The sequence below is a fragment of the Hyperolius riggenbachi genome, chromosome 10 (assembly GCF_040937935.1).
Source record: "Hyperolius riggenbachi isolate aHypRig1 chromosome 10, aHypRig1.pri, whole genome shotgun sequence".
Taxonomy (NCBI): Eukaryota; Metazoa; Chordata; class Amphibia; order Anura; family Hyperoliidae; genus Hyperolius; species Hyperolius riggenbachi.
Genome location: NC_090655.1, coordinates 101,568,739 through 101,586,366, shown reverse-complemented (window position 1 = coordinate 101,586,366; position 17,628 = coordinate 101,568,739). Strand labels below are relative to the sequence as shown.

At 48.5% G+C, this 17,628-nt stretch overlaps 1 protein-coding gene across 2 annotated transcripts in view; it reads right to left on the bottom strand.

The window, feature by feature from the left end:
- LOC137536115 (glutathione S-transferase omega-1-like) overlaps positions 1–17,628 on the bottom strand; it is a 79,724-nt gene that overhangs the window by 47,318 nt on the left and 14,778 nt on the right. The window contains exons 1-2 of one of the 2 annotated variants that reach the window (XM_068258169.1): positions 8,541–8,623; positions 7,532–7,640 (exon numbers count right to left, since the gene is read on the bottom strand). In XM_068258169.1, the coding sequence (XP_068114270.1) occupies positions 7,532–7,590 (59 nt within the window). In that variant the 5' untranslated portion in view covers positions 7,591–7,640; positions 8,541–8,623. Of the gene's footprint in view, positions 1–7,531; positions 7,641–8,540; positions 8,624–17,628 lie in introns of those variants that run through there. The other variant, XM_068258168.1, reaches the window with a different exon arrangement.

The window sequence follows — 17,628 nt, the reverse complement described above, 5'->3', positions numbered from 1 at the left end:
GCACAGGTCTGAAAGTCCTGGCTACAACAATTAACAAAGAAAGTGGAAGGGGTAAAAATACTGGGCTGCAGCGCTTACTAAGGAAGGGGGGTGGGTAACTGCTGCACTTGGGGACCTGGATGAATTATTGGCTGCATTTATGGGCCAGGAGGGGTTCATGGCTGCAATACTTTATGCAGTGCTGTCAAAAGCTCCTCCTACTCCCCAGGTGCAGCTATTAACGCTGATGGATAGACTTATACTTGAATCAATAAAAATTTCCAGCTTAAGAGGGTCAACTATTGGAGTCAACTTAAACATGAGGTTAACATATATTCAAAGATATACGTATTTTAAATGTTATATTTGTAGACTCCTCTTCCTCTTAACTTCCCAGTGGCTCTATACCCCCAAGAAAGTACCTGCTGGAACTTATCCTGATGTTACAGGAAACTTGAGAGTGGACTTAGCTAAACATACGCCTAGGCCTATACAGTAGTTACCTAAAACTCAGCCACCAAAATTGCAAGACTACATTCATGTAACTGCTTTTGAGTATTTTCTTTGCCCTACTCACTTGACCAGATCAGACTCCTCATTGGCTTTAACTTAATTTCTTTATTTTTGTCTTTTCTTTTCAAAAACAAGTATTATTATTTAGTTAATGCATCGGTTGGGTACCTAAGTGTAGGTAAGTACCTAAGTGTATCTAAGTACCCAAGTGAAGTTACTGATAAGTTAAATGTAACTACTGAACACAGAGAATTTGAATGGTTATATTATGAATTGGCCACTAGATGGTAGTATGAACCATGCTGGTTATTATTTATGTACCCATTCTCATTCTAATCTATTAGGCGCATCTCTTTTTAGATCTGTATCAATATAAATGTAAGTGCTATCACAGGATTATGTTACAGGACAACTATCATAAAAAAATCTTAAATGTAAAAATACACACATATACAATTCTAGTAGACCTAAGCCTGTTTAAAAACGGGCTCTAGGTCTGTCATCGCCACGGCACGCGCGCACCCGGCATACACACACCCGTGCACCCGGACCCTGGCTTGTCCTACTGCCTGTCCCAGGCTGGCCCTGCAGCACATGCGCAGTAACGCAAACGCAGGGACACACACACACGGACGCAAAGACACAGGGAGATTATTATATAGGATGTACCATAGACCATAAATTATTTTTTTGCCTATCTGCGGTAACTTACAGTAGGTAGTGAAAAAGTCCAAAAGTTTTGAACTATCCTAGTCCATCTCCTCATGGGGAATTCTCAGGTATTTCTTTATTCACAAAAGCACATACTGAATGGTAGTTGCTCAGTACAACTGCCAAAATAGTGAGCAAGGGAGTAGGCAGGCTGGCCAGCATCTTTGTATAGTTTAGCGCTGGGAAAACTACGGCCTGCAGGCCGCATCTGGCCCGCATGCGCCATTACACCGGCCTTTCAGCGGGCCAGATTCCTCTCCTTCCCCCTCCCTTCCAGCAGAGTTGTGAGTGGGCAGCGGGGGATTTGAAACTCACCTTCAATTACTGCTTCCTGTGTCGCGTCTCCATGGCAACAGGATATCACATGACGTGGCTTCTTGACGCGCCAGCACGTCCTGACGTCAAGTAATGTGATGCCATGTTGCCATGGAGATGCGACTCGGAAAGTGGTGATTGAAGGTGAATTTCAAATCCCCTGCTGCCCGCTCGCAACTTTGCAGGGAGGGAGAGTGGTTGGAATGTAAAGAATGTGGCCCGTGGTCCACAGCAGCCTGGGCCACGTAAAGATTGCCCAGCCCTGGTATAGATCCTTTCCAAGGATTACTTAAAGCAACCTAAACTGAATATTAAAAGTCAAAATAAACATACACAAGTCATACTTACCCCCATGTAGTCAACTCATCAATCTTTCTCCTCTCCTGCGTCCTGTTTGTCCAAAGTGATCAATGGAATTCTCCATCCTCCATTTTGCAAATGGCCACTACTCCATAACAGCTTCCAGGTCAGCACACTGTTAAACTGTAATATCACCCAATTGAGCCATAGGAAACATGGACAATACTTTGCTCATCAGTTGTCCTTTCAGTTATAACTGGCAGAAACTGATATATAACTGACTGCAACTGATATAATTCAGTACTGACAAAATCTTGTCAGTAATGGAAGGAATCGTTTTAAGGAGAAAATGGTGAGCTTCTAAGAGAAACTGATGACAATGTCAGTATGTAATATTCATTTATAGATACATCATGTATTTAATTTAACTTTACTCGGTTCAGGTTCACTTTAAGTACAAAAATTAAGGTAATATTGAGAATCTCCCATGAGCAGATGGGCTACAACAAAACCTGTCAGCTATGTCAGTTTTCTACTACCTACGGTAAGCGACACCAATATAGGAAAAAGTACTTAAGAGTGCATTTACTCTGGGAGAAATGAACATTTTATACCTATGTTTTTACAATTTTTCACGATAGTGGTCTTTTCATCCGGGTTTTCATCTGCTATAGGAAACTTTATTCCTCATTTGCTATACATAATTTTATTAGGGTTCAAGTTTGTGTATATATGTATATATATATATATATATATGTATATATATATATATATATATATATATATATATATATATATATATATATATATATATATATATATATATATATATATATATATATATATATATATATAGTACAGACCAAAAGTTTGGACACACCTTCTCATTCAAAGAGTTTTCTTTATTTTCATGACTATGAACATTGTAGATTCACACTGAAGGCTTCCAAACTATGTATTAACACATGTGGAAGTATAGTACATAACCAAAAAGTATGAAACAACTGAAAATATTCCATATTCTAGGTTCTTCAAAGTTGCCACCTTTTGCTTTGATTACTGCTTTGCACATTCTTGGCATTCTCTTGATGAGCTTCAAGTGGTAATCACCTGAAATGGTCTTCCAAACGTCTTGAAGGAGGTCCCAGAGATGCTTAGCACTTGTTGGCCCTTTTGCCTTCACTCTGCGGTCCAGCTCACCCCAAACCATCTCGACTGGGTTTAGGTCTGGTGACTGTGGAGGCCAGGTCATCTGACGCAGCACCCCATCACTCTCCTTCCTGGTCAAATAGCCCTTACACAGCCTGGAGCTGTGTTTGGGGTCATTGTCCTGTTGAAAAATAAATGATGGTCCAACTAAAAGCATACCGGATGGAATAGCATGCCGCTGCAAGATGCTGTGGTAGCAATGTTGGTTCAGTATTGCCTTCAATTTGGAATAAATCCCCAACCATGTCACCAGCAAAGCACCCCCACACCACCACACATCCTCCTCCATGCTTCACGTGGGAACCAGGCATGTAGAGTCCTTCGATTCACCTTTTCTGTGTCGCACAAAGACACGGTGGTTGGAACCAAAGGTCTCAAATTTGGACTCATCAGACCAAAGCACAGATTTCCATTGGTTTAATGTCCATTCCTTGTGTTCTTTAGCCCAAACAAGTCTCTTCTGCTTGCTGCCTGTCCTTAGCAGTGGTTTCCTAGCAGATATTCTACCATGAAGGCCTGATTCACACAGTCTCCTCTTAACAGTTGTTCTAGAGATGTGTCTGCTGCTAGAACTCTATGTGGCATTGAGATGTTCTCTAATCTGAGCTGCTGTTAACCTGCGATTTCTGAGGCTGGTGACTCGGATGAACTTATCCTCCGCAGAGATCTTGATCTTCCTTTCCTGGGGCCACTGGCGCACCGAAGGGGGTGTTTCGGGTGTCTGGAACCCCCCCCCCCCCCTGCGGCTGCTGTCAGGTAGATATATCCGCAGAGGCCGGGGAGGCTATCTGATCCTTTTTGCAGTGGCTCTATCACATTTCCCTCTCCGTGCACGCTCTACTTCCTTCCTCCTCCAGCAGGTCTGATTGGCTCTCCGTCCCTCCCCTTTGCATCATGGGAAAATTGAGCTGCATAGAGCCAGACCTGCTGAAGGAGGAAGGGAATAGTGCCTGCACAGAGAGGTAATGTGAAAGAGCCGCTGCCAGCTCTGCACAGGGGGAGGAAGAACGGGCTGGGGTGGTAATTAAGATTGTGTGTCATCATTTGTGACTGCAACTCTGCAATTGTATCACCCTCTGTGCATTTTGTGTATTCAATCATTTTGCAGCCTTTCCCTCTCAGTGCAGCCTGGACTCTGCAGGCAGCGTCAGGAATGACAGGCATGTGTGAGGGTGAGAGCACTGACAGGCTGATCTGCAGTACTGAGCTCACAGTATGTTTGTTTACAGAAGGCAAGGCAATATGCTTGGGGTGAGACCACTGGGGAGGGAGGGGTGTGTGTCCACTGGGGAAAGGGGGGGGGGGGGATTTGTGTGTATGTGTGTGTGTTTTATGTTGGATGGGGGCTGTAAAAGCTGAATGATTATGGTCTGGCTCTGCAAAAAGAATTGTACATATGGCCTATACTGTACTTTTTAATCAAACTAATAGTTGTACTATTGCACTCTCTCTTTTCTCCCTCTAGGTTAGCTCTCCCACCATTCCTTTCAATTTCTCTATGCCTGCTGTTCTGTCTCACTTTCCCTGCCAACCCCTCTATATTGCTTTCTCTATCCACTCTCTCTTTCATGCTTTTTCCGTCCTACCTGTCAGTAAACTTATGCCGATGTATTTAAAGTGTACCCAAGCCAGGTATAAAATTATCTTTACCTAAAGAGAGGGGAGCCTCAGGATCCTATTGAGGCTTCCTTCAGTGCTATGATGTCCCTTGTCGCTGACCGCAGCCCTCCAGAAGATTGGCTACAATGGATTGCCACTAATCATGTTAGGGCTGCTTGCCTCCTCTTTCATCAGCACAGTAAGCTGGAGCTGCTTTGCTAGGAGCGACTACGTGCTACTGCGCATGTGCGTCCACACTCATAGCAAGAGGAGCGCAGCCACAGTGTGGAAGGGGGTCGCTTTGATTAAGGGAGGGTGCATGGAGGGAAGCCTCAATACAAGCCTGAGGCTTCTCTCTCTTTAAGTAGATATCTCTGTTTAAACCCAAGCTGCAGCTTATAAAGCGCTGCGTAATATGTTGGCGCTTTATAAATACAATAAATAAAAATAAATAAATAAATAAATAAATAATAGCACTGACCTCTTCTTAAGCACTTTACAGGGTACATAGTCCTTTCACTCACTATCCTCAGCTTACAATCTATTCCTACAATAGTCATAGTCTAATGTCCCACTATATTATTATTATGTATTTATATAGTACTGACATCTTCTGCAGCACATTATAGAATACATAGTCATGTCACTGACTGTCCTCAAAGGAGCTCACAATCTAATCCTACCATAGTCATAGTGTAATGTCCTACCATATTATTATTATGTATTTATATAGCACTGACATCTTCTGCAGCACTTTACAGAGTACATAGTCATGTCACTGACTGTCCTCAGAGGAGCTCACAATATAATCCTACCATAGTCATAGTCTAATGTCCTACCATAGTATTATTATGTATTTATATGGCACTGACATCTTCTGCAGCACATTACAGAGCACATAGTCATGTCACTGATTGTCCTCAGAGGAGCTCACAGTCTAATCCTACCATAGACATAGTCAAATGTCCTACCATATTATTATTATGTATTTAGATAGCACTGACATCTTCTGCAGCACATTACAGAGTACATAGTCATGTCACTGACTGTCCTCAAAGGAGCTCACAATCTAATCCTACCATAGTCATAGTCTAATGTCCTATCATATTATTATTATGTATTTATATAGCACTGACATCTTCTGCAGCACATTACAGAGTACATAGTCATGTCACTGACTGTCCTCAGAGGAGCTCACAATCTAATCCTACAATAGTCATAGTGTAATGTCCTACTACTGTATATTATTATTATGTATTTATATAGTACTGACATCTGCTGCAGCACTTTACAGAGTACATAGTCACGTCGCTGACTGTCATCAGAGGAGCTCACAATCTAATCCTACCATAGTCATAGTCTAATGTCCTACCTTATTATTAATATGTATTTGAATAGCACTTACGCCATCTGCAGCACTTTACAGAATACATAGTCATGTCACTGACTGTCCTCAGAGGAGCTCAGTATAATCCTACCATAGTCATAGTCTAATGTCCTACCATATTGTTATTGTATATTTCCATAGCACTGACATCCTCTGCAGCACATTACAGAGTACATAGTCAATTCACTGACTGTCCTCAAAATCTTATCCTATCATAGTCCTAGTTAGGCCAGTTTTGTGCCGGGCCAATTAAATTAATATTTTGGGGGCTGTAGGAGGAAAATACAAGCATACCATGCGCTATAATCAAACACATGTACAGGCCTCATTTAGATGTGTAAGTTTTGGGGGGGGGGGGGGGGGGCGGCGGCGGCTAACTGCTAAGTTTATGAGCATTTGGCCCTGCTCTTAACCCGTCATTACCGCGCCCACTTTCCAGTGCACAGACAAGCAAATTTTTTGCCGCGGCGCGCTATGCGTGCCGCAGGTCAGCTACCCCTGCAGTGGATCTAGCACTTGCATAGCACCCGCAAAAAAAAAAAAAACATCTTGGAAGCCACCCCTGTTTACAATCCACTGTCCTGTCTTCTCACTGTGCCTCCTATCTCACTCACCCTCTGTGCTAGGTTCCAGCCAGGTGGTCTAGATTGCACACATGCGCAGTAGTGAGCGGCTTTCTGAAAGAGACCTTTCGTGGAATCCCCACCTTCAAAATCCTGGGTTTGCCCCTTGGGGCGGTCCGCATGTGAGCCAGTTTCTTTGTAGCGTTTGATGGTTTTTGAGACTGCACTTGAGGACACTTTCGAAGTTTTCCTAATTTTTCGGACTGACTGACCTTCATGTCTTAAAGTAATGATGGCCTCTCGTTTTTCTTTACTTAGCTGCTTTTATCTTGCCATAATACAAATTCTAACAGTCTATTCAGTAGGACTATCAGCTGTGTATCCACCTGACTTCTCCACAACACAATTGATGGTCCCAACCCCATATATAAGGCAAGAAATCCCACTTATTAAGCCTAACAGGGCACACCTGTGAAGTGAAAAACATTTTGGGTGACTACCTCTTGAAGCTCATCAAGAGAATGCCAAGAGTGTGCAAAGCAGTGATCAAAGCAAAAGGTGGCTACTTTGAAGAACCTAAAATATGACATATTTTCAGTTGTTTCACACTTTTTGGTTATGTACTATACTTCCACGTGTGTTAATTCATAGTTTGGATGCCTTCAGTGTGAATCTACAATGTTCATAGTCATGAAAATAACTCTTTGAATGAGAAGGTGTGTCCAAACTTTTGGTCTGTACTGTGTATGTGTATATATATTCTGTAAAAAGCGCTATGGAAGATTGTTGCGCTATACAAATAATAAGGTTAGCAGACTGTCATGATTTAGCAGATTGCCTTCTATTCTGTTCATACTTCTCTGGAGAAGCTCAAACTACAACATATATGCCACTATAGTTCATAGCGATATACTGGATAGTAAATCATCACAAGTTAAGTAAATAAATTGCTTACTTGATTCCTTTAGCGAGAAGAACAAGTCTTGGCCTCTGAGCAAAGGGACAGAACCGCATACTGTAGAGTCGAATGGACCCCTCGGGCACAGGTCCTGGGGGTTTGCTGCCTAAAATAAATCAATAAACTTTACTGATAGGATATAAGCAATATAAGCATATTGTACCTGTATTTGAAGGCCTAAGTAATAATGGTGGGTGTTGTAGTTGATTGCACACTTGACTTGCAGCACAGATTCAAATCTGGGGCACAACACAACCTGAATGGAGTTTGTATGTTCTACCCATCATCACATGGGTTTCCTCTGGCCACGCTGGATTCCTTCTATCAAGTTAATGGATTTTCCTGCAACTTAGCCTTTGCCTATGGTAGGAATTGAGATTGTGAGTTCCCTAAAGGGGCAGTTTGTGACATGAATTGTTTGACTTTTTTTTGTTATGTTACAGCCTTATTTTAAAATGGATTGAATTCATTTTTCCCTCAGAATTCTATACACAACACCCCATAATGACAACCAGTGGCGTAGCTACAAACCTCAGGGCCCCGATGCGGAATTTGGCCAGCCATAGGGAGAGACAGGGACACAGGGGGGGAAGACAGCCATAGGGAGAGACAGGGACACAGGGGGGGAAGACAGCCATAGGGAGAGACAGGGACGGGGGGGACAGCCATAGGTAGAGAGACGGGGACACAGAGGGGGGGGGGGGGAGCCATAGGGAGAGACAGGGACACAGGGGGGGAGACAGCCATAGGGAGAGACAGGACACCGGGGGGGGGGGCAGCCATAGGGAGAGACAGGGACACAGGGGGGGAGACAGCCATAAGGAGAGAGACAGGGACAAGGGGGGGGGGGAGACAGCCATAGGGAGAGACAGGGACACAGGGGGGGGGGGGGGGGAGACAGCCATAAGGAGAGAGACAGGGACAAGGGGGGGGGGGGGGGAGAGCCATATGGACTAGGGAGAGAGACAGGGGACACAGTAGGAGAGGCAATGCAGCCTGGACTTACAAAGCTCCGGACTCCTCGACCTCCCCACTGACTGTCTATGGCAGCAGATTGTAGGCGACAAACACGACTTTCCCACACTGACTCTGGCTGAACCTGCAGCTTACTCGAGGGATGTGGGAGGAGCCAGGCCAGCCAGAGATCAGTGAAGGGCCAACTGGAGCGTGGAGGGGGCGGTCCGGAAGATCAGGATGGAGTGAGTGACAGTAGCTGCAGAGAGGAGATGACGAGTAATCTCCTCAGAGATCAGAGCCAGCCCAGACAGCGTGACCTTGTTGTGTGTGTGTGACGTATAACAGTCACACACACTGAAGTGGCTGCTGCTGTCTGAGGAGACTGAGAGCGAGGGTGGGGAGACCAGGCAGGCAGACAGTGCGTGGATGTGTCTGCACGCACTGTATCCTTGAGCCGCAAATGGAGCCCGCCGGAGCCGGCCAGGTTAATTAAGTGTGGCCGCAGCCGCTGCATAAACACATGCACAGACGGGGGCCCCGGGCCCCTCCCCTCAGGCTGCAGGAGCCGGGCCCAGTCGCGGGTGCGACCGCTGCCACCTCGGGCCCTACGCTGACAACATTAACCTTCCTGGCGGTAAGCCCGAGCTGAGCTCGGGCTATGCCGCCGGAAGGCACCGCTCAGGCCCCGCTGCACGTGCTAGCTGCGTGCAGTGCCCGATCGGCGCCGCTACCCGCCGATCCGCCGCTATCCTTTGCGCCGCAGCCGCCCCCCCCCCCCAGACCCCGTGCGCTGCCTGGCCAATCAGTGCCAGGCAGCTCTATGGGGTGGATAGGAATCCCCTTTGACGTCACGACGCCGATGACGTCGGTGACGTCATCCCGCCCCGTCGCCATGGTGACGGGGGAAGCCCTCCAGGAGATGGATGCCGCTGAGCAGCGGCTATCATGTAGCGAGACTTTGTCTCGCTACATGAAAAAGAAAAAAAAAAAAAAAAAAAAAGATTTGCTGCCCCCTGGCGATTTTTTTAGCAAACCGCCAGGAGGGTTAAAAAAGTTTGAGGTTTCTGAAAATGTACTAAAAATAGAAAAAAAGAGAAATCACATGCACATAAGTATTCACAGCCTTTGCTCAATACTTTGTCAGTGCACCTTTGACAGCAATTACAGCCTCAGGTATTTTTGAATATGATGCCACAAGTTTGGCACACCTATCTTTGGGCAGTTTTGCCTATCCTTCTTTGCAGCACCTCTCAAGCTCCATCGGGTTGGACGGGAAGCGGGATGCCATTTTAAGATCTGTCCAGAGATGTTCAATCAGATTCAAGACTTTTGTACATGCTACTCTTATCTCTGGACTTTCAACACTGAGCTTTGTTCCTGTGTTCCTGTTATATAATTTTATTGTTATTTTGGAAGCGCTCCACAATATTATCACTGTGAGGCCTGGCAGAATATCCACCTACAGATCAGCTCCAATGCCACATTCTATCACCACAGTCTTCACCCTATGTGGCGTGTTCCCGCTTGAACGGGAGGTGAGGAAACAACACCTACCCGACTTCGGTTACACCCAGGTCTTAAAGGGACTCCGAGCAGTAAATACAGTCAAAATCTGAACTTACCTGGGGCTTTCTCCAGCCCACCGTAGGTTGGGAGGCCCCTCTGCATCCTTCTGGCTCTTCTTTCAGGCCCTGTTCAGAAAGCCCCAGGTAAGTTCAGATTTTGATTGTATTTACTGCTCGGAGTCCCTTTAAATGCGCAAGGTATTGGAGCTCAACGGATGGTAATAAACCACCAGAACCACACTGGAGAGAAAGCAAGGTCAAACAACAGTCCGGGTCGAAAATGAGTATCAGAAAGCTTCACAGTACCAGAATGCTAGGCAAGACAGGTCCAGGAACAGTCCAAAGGTCAGTGTCGGACTGGGAGCTGGGAGAGCTGAGTAAACCCACTTGCTGGCCAAGCAGCAGTAATCATGTGTTGCTGCTCACAGTGAGGATTTCTACAGGTGTCTATTGGGATTGATAACACAGGGTTTCTGCTGCTTGGCCAGAAGGTGGATTTCCTCCGTTTTTCCACCTCCAAGTCTGACACTGCCAAAGGTCATACATTAGGAATCAGAGGTCTGCAGTTCCAAAAGGGCAAGGCAGAGAAAAAATCCGAGTTGGTCCAGGCAGCTATCAAGGTGTAATCCAAACAGGGCTGCCATCAGAAATTTTGGGGGCCCTCACGCATCATCAGGACTGGGCCCCCCCCGGGCCCACCCACTGGCTACTGTGTCCGCCCACTAGCCACCCCACCCCGTGCCCGCCAGTAACTGCTTTCATAGGATAGGATTAAGCATATCTTAGTGGAAAATAAAATGAAAAACGGGGGGAGCAGGCATGTGTAGTGGGCTCTCCGCATGGCCACTGCTTCCCCCGTTCTCCTCCGTCCCCCTCAGTCAGTAGCGACCCCCCAAACTTCTGAGTTGGGTGGTGGTGGCTTACTGTGCAGGTGATGCCCGGTGAAGCATATCCTTCTACGCTTTGACATCACAACTACATAGTGCGCTTGCACAGAGCACTCCCACCTGCCCGCGTGAACGCATACAAGGATATGCTTCGCCGGGCTGTGCCTGTGCAGTAAACCGTCACCACCCCGACCCAGAAGTGAGTTCAGGGGGTCGCTACTGACTAATGGAGGGGGACGGAGGAGAACGGGGGGAGCAGTGGTCATGCGGAGAGCCCACTACACATGCCTGCTCCCTTCATTTTTTCATATTATTTTCCACTAAAGTATTATTTTTAATGCCAGCGCGTTGGAAGGGCCAGATTTGTACTTTTTACCGCCCAAGGCCCAGTGCCTCCGGTCGCCCCATGAAAACAGCTTGACTATGATTGGGTTATCGGACATAGGAAAAGGAAGGAGGTTAGAGATACTGATAGATCAGGGTACTGTATTAGATATTTACCGAAAATTGTAGTTTAGTTAGTAGGAGAGATTAAAGGCTAGGCATTTTGGCAAAAGGAGGAGTAGAGAATAGGATTATGGGAAAAGGGATAACATTTTCAAGTTAGGGCCTTTTTCTCTACCCTGCGATTTGACTCTGATCGTAAATCGCAAGGTACATTAAACTATAGGAAACTGCAGCAGCAATTTCCATTAGTGAGATCCGATTGTAATGCTATTTTGGTCAAAACGCAATCGTCGTCCTGCCACATTTTGGATGCGATTGAGCTTTACTATACTGAGTATAGTAGCTCAATCGCAATCGCGTGGTGGAAATTGAAACGCAATTGCGTTCGCAATCACATTTCATAGTGGAAAAGAGCCCTTAAGGTTACTGTTCTCAGTCAATTTAATCACCCTAATCTTGTGAACAGTCAGTTACATGACTATGTACTCTTTAAAGTGCTGCAGAAGGGTCAGTGCTATATAAATACATAATAATAATAATAATATGGTAGGACATTAGACTATCACTATGGTATTTATTAGATTATGAGCTCCTCTGAGGACAGTCAGTGACATGACTATGTACTCTGTAAAGTGCTGCAGTAGATGTCAGTGCTATATACTGTAAATACATAATAATAATATGGTAGGACATTAGAATATCACTATGGTATTTATTAGATTGTGAGCTCCTCTGAGGACAGTCAATGACATGGCTATGTACTCTGTACAGTGCTGCAGAAGATGTCAGTGCTATATAAATACATAATAATATTTTGGTAGGACATTAAACTATGGTAGGATTAGATTGTAGCTCCTCAGAGGACAGTCAGTGACACGACTATGTCATCTGTAATGTGCTGTAAAACATAATAATATGGTAGAACTTTACTATGGCAGGAATAACAAAAGAACACCCCATGTGTGAATAGCAGAGTAAAGGTGGCCATACATCAGGCGACTTGGTGGCCGATGGACCATCCGATTATTATAATTGAAATAGATAAAAATCTATGCTGCCAAGTGCATGTCTGACCAACAATGCAATCAATTTCAGGATGAAAATTGGTTGCATTCTTGATCGTGCATGCTGCAAGATGTTGGGCCACTTGCTCAATTGAGTGCGCGGCGGGAATGGCGTGCAACTTCCCGACAATCGACGAACGCGTCGAAACCCCTGGCGCTGTCCCCCCCTAATGAAGAATGTCCCCCCGGTGCCCTGTGTAATGTATACATTAACCTGTCCGTGGCCTGCGCTTGTCCCCCGTTGCCCCTGGGATATCTCCTCTCCATACACACACGCCCATGTGGTTTCCTAGTAGGGGAGGGCGTGTGACATCACACACGCCCTTACTAGTAAACCACGTAAGGTGCGCATGTATGCAGAGCAGTGATGCTCAGCAGAGCTCGAATATTCGAGTAGCTCGAATTTTCGAGCTCTTTTTCAGCTATTCGAGTTTGAATACCGAGCTCGAATAGCTGCAGCTATTCGAATGGGCTATTCGAGTGAACTCAAATAGCCCACTCACTATTCGAGCTATTCGAGCAAACAGCGCTATTCGAGCTCGAATACCGAGCTCGAATAGCGTCATAGCCCAGACTGATGTCCTTAGAGCCAATCAGAGGGCTCCCAGGCCCACTGACGGCAGCCAATCACAGAGGGGGACCCTGGCCAGCCCCTACCCTATAAATAGCGGCCGCCATGTTCGGTTTTTCCGTCCTTGCCTGACTTGTACAGAGAGAGATCTGCTCCTTTGTGCTTTGGCTTAGCAAGTGCTCTATAGTGGTCAATTACCTAGCGTTTTTGCTCACATACACCTGCTATATACACCTATATTGTTGTTAGCTAGATAGAGATTGTATTTTAGTTAGTAGCTTGTGTGTTACATAGAGACAGCTGCTGCTGCAGGCAAGCTTACACAGCTTTAGGCCTCAGGGCCTTGCCTGTGTGGGCAGCTGTCCTCCTGTCCTCTGTTAGTTTATTTCTCATCTATACCAGTGTTTCTGCTGTGTATTCTACCCTGTCTTGTCCTTTACTTACTGAGTGATTCTTGTATTTTGTAGTTATACTACTGTACTAGGGACACTCACTGTTACTGTTCATAGCTCCTGCGTGTGTGTGTGCGTGCACTGTCTGTAGTGTACAGTACATAGTATTCCCTTCTACTGAATCATCTGATTACTACTGAATCTGATTATTGTATTTTCTAGTTGTACTTACTGTACTAGGGACACTCAGTCACTGTTCATAGGCTAGCTCCTGCGTGTGTGTGTGCGTGCACTGTCTGTAGTGTACACACACTCTATTTCCTTCTACTGAATCTGATTACTACTGATTATTGTATTTTCTAGTTAGTGTACTAGGGGACACACTCACTGTTCACTGTTCACACTTACTGATTACTGAATTATTGTATTTTGTATTTGTACTGTACTAGTAATCACTTAGTGATCTAATCACTTAGTGATTAGTGTCACCTCACCCACTAACCCACTCCATTAAAGTACCCCACTTTTTCACCCGCCCTTTTAAAAAACTTTTTTGTTTACGCCCAAAACATCTAAGATGTCTGGAAGTGGCAGCCAGCGCGGTTTGGGCAAGGGGAAGGGCAGCAAGGGAATCAGTAGGAGAGGGAGCAGCATTGTGGCAAGCCGCGGCCGCGCCACCATGCACAGTTCCGCAGCAGCTGCGTCAGTGGCTAACATTCCGCCTATAGCCACTGGCCGTGTACGCCTTGGGCGCCGCCCAGCAGGAGCATCTGCAACTCACGCTGCAGAGACACAGCAGCAGCAGCAGCGTGTAGTACCTGCTCCTATTTTCCTCCAGCCGGGTCAGAAACGTCCCATTGAGGAAAAGGATGCAGCCACTGTGGTGCAACTGATGACGGAGAATGAGCAGCCCGCCATCAGCTCTGCATCCGAGGCCTCCACCCTTACCACCACCACCACCCCTGTTCGCAGCAGCCGCCCAGCAGGGCCTGGGGAGGGGGCCAGTTCACCGTCAGTTGGCGATCTGTCATTCAGCAGTCTTTTGACCCCAGGCATCATGAGTAAATTGTCTGCTGTTGTTGGCGATTTTGAGGAGGAGATGCTGATGGGCACTTTGGGGGAGGAGGGATTGGACAGCAAGACTGTGGCGACAGTCAAGCAGCTCATCCATGCATCAGGAGAGGAGTTTGGGGGGTCATCATCCCAGCAGGGCATGTTTCAGGAGGGGGAGGATGATGATGATGATGATGACGGGGTGACAGACAAAGACTGGGTGCCGCCACCACCAGCACCTGGGGATGTCATCATCAGCAGCTCTGAGGAGGAGGAGGAGGATGCGCTTGTGGGCCTTGCAAGGAGGCGCATCATTGCAAGCATTGGCAGCAGCAGTAGGCAGGTCCCACAGCCTGCTGGTGTCTTAGGCTCAGCAGCAGCAGCAGCATCTGCCAGTACCACCACCAGCCACACCCAAGCCCCCCCCCCCCCCCCCAACCACCACAGGGAGACAGTCAGCAGCGGCTCCAGGCCGTAGGGGGGGTTTTCTTGTCACCAATCTGGCAATTTTTCACCATGCCCACAGTTGACAGCAAGTACACCACTTGCAACCACTGTCAGCGGAAGTTGAGCAGAGGTGCAGACCCCTTAAAGTTCAGCACCAGCTCTCTGATCAACCATCTTGCTGCTAAACATTACCACCAGCATGAGGAGTTCCAGAGGCTGAAGGCATCTGGTGCTGGCAGTGGCACCACACCCATCACTGCACGGTCTTCAGCAGCAGCAACAGCAGCCACCCGCCCTCCTGCTCCTCCAGCACCACCAGCAGGAGTGCGGAAACGCACTGCTCCTCCCCCCTCTGCAACTCCTGCCGCCGACACTGAGGCCTGTTCTGGCAGCCAGTCCTCAGTGGCCTCCTCTGCTGTCTCCGCTGATTCCCGTGCTAGCAAAAGGCAACGCCAGAGCCTTTTGAGCGAGTCCTTCCAGGGGGTGGTTAGGGCTCTGCCTCCCAGCAGCCGTCGCGTGCGGCAGCTAAACGGCTTGCTGGCACGGGCCATGTGCTCCCAACTTCTGCCGTACACGCTCGTGCAGGAGGGGAGCGACATGCGTGCGCTGCTTGCTTGTGCAGCCCCAGACTGGCAGCTCCCCAGCAGACACTTCTTCGCCCGCCAGGTCATGCCTGCACTGCACCGCTTTGTCATGGCCAATGTGGAGCGGGGCTGGAGCACGCGGTTGGTGAAAGGGTCCACGTCACCATGGACTCCTGGAGCAGCCGCTTCGGGACAGGCCGCTACCTGTCCTTCACTGTCCACTGGGTCAGCTTGGTGGAAGGGGGTGAGGATGGGAGAGCAGCAGCGGGCACAGCAGCAACACAGTGGGTGGTGCCACCCCGCAGGGTCAGGGGAACTGCAGCAGGTTCCTCCAATCCTCTGCCATCCTCCGGCACACCTGGCCAAACCCCCCGCCTCAGCAGCAGCGTGAAGCCACGCCACTGCCAAGCGCTGCTGCAGTTGGTCAGACTTGGGAAGACCAAACTGACGGCAACCCATGTGTTGGCCAAACTCCAGGAGCAGGAGAGGATTTGGCTGACCCCCAGAGGCCTCAGAGTCAGAGAGGTGGTGGCCGACAATGGGGCCAATCTGGTTGCCGCAATCAACAGGGGAAACCTGACCCACATCCCCTGTCTTGCCCACGTGCTGAACCTGGTGGTGCAGAAGTTCTTGCGCACCTACCAGGGGATGGGCGAACTGCTGGAAACGGCAAGGAATGTTGTGCGTCACTTGCGGCGCTCACCTGCAGCCTCTGCGAGCCTGGAAGACGTGCAAAAGGAGCTGGAGCTGCCACGCCATCGGCTGATCCTTGACGTTCCAACTCGCTGGAACTCCACCCTGGCGATGTTGGAGCGTCTGGTTGAACAGAAGCACGCTGTCAACCAGTACCTTGCCCTGGCCACTGTGTCCGCCGCTCAGAAAAGGGACAAGACCAGCAACATCCCGTCCATCGTCCCCGATGACGACTGGGGGCACATGCAGCAGGTGTGCTTAGTGCTGGCTCCCTTTCTGCAGGCCACCAACATGGTGAGCAGGGACCATGCTATGGTGTGCGAGTGGGTGCCCCTGGTTTGTCTGCTGAACAGGGCCCTCGATGCTTTGCTGGAACAGGGAGCGGCAGCCTTGGCCCAGCAGGAGCGGCATGCAGCTGCACAGTCCACCTCTGAGGGGGAGGAGGAGGACGACTTGGTGGAGGTCCCTGACCTTGCTGCTGATGAGGGGGATCAGCACAGTGCAGCTAAGTTGGTGCGGGGGTGGAGAGAGGATGAGGCGGCAAAGGAGGAGGATGAGGACAGCACTGCCGTCGATGTGCCAGCACACGTGGCCCGCCTCTTCCCAATGGCAGCGCACATGCTGACGTGCCTGCGCAAGTACCCCAGGGTGATCCAGATGAAGCAGAGGGAGGACATCTGGATCAGCATGATGTTGGACCCGCGCCTCAAGGGGAAGTTGAGCCAGTTCCTGCCTCCTGCAGGAGGAGACCCAGCGCAACAAATAAGGAGCTTGCAGCAGGCCTTTGTTGAGCGCTTGGAGGAAGCCTTCCCCCAGCCTTCCACCCCCACTGTCCAGCCAGCAAAGAGGCAGCAGCAGGTGCCTGCATCCAGCAGCAAGCGCCCCACAGACCTGCTGTCTCTCAGCAACGAGCTCTACAGGACTGTAGAGGCTCCAGCAGTGACTAGAGAGGAGGTGCATGCAGCAGCATCCTCCTCCGGTCACAGTCAGCGCCTGACCCGCATGGTGGCTGACTACATGGGGTCCTACAGCAGGCTTGACAGCGATGCCCCTGTTGATCCCATGGAGTATTGGGTCAAGCGCCTGAAGATCTGGAGCGAGCTGGCGCAGTACGCCCTGGAAGTGCTGTCCTGTCCCCCTTCCAGCGTGCTGTCCGAGCGCTGCTTCAGTGCAGCTGGTGGCGTGGTCACCGAGAAACGCTCACGTCTGTCTCACAAGTCTGTGGACAGACTGACGTTTCTCAAGATGAACCAGGCGTGGGTGGAAGGCGAGTTCCTGGCCCCTGTTGTCGGCGAGAGGGGGACATGAACTGGCTGCCGGAACCATCGTTAATATGCCTTACCACCCTTTACCACCTCCTGGCTCCTGCTCACTACTAAGCCAGCCTGGTTCAGTTTGACTATTACGTCGCCTGTAGCCACACATTTTACACCT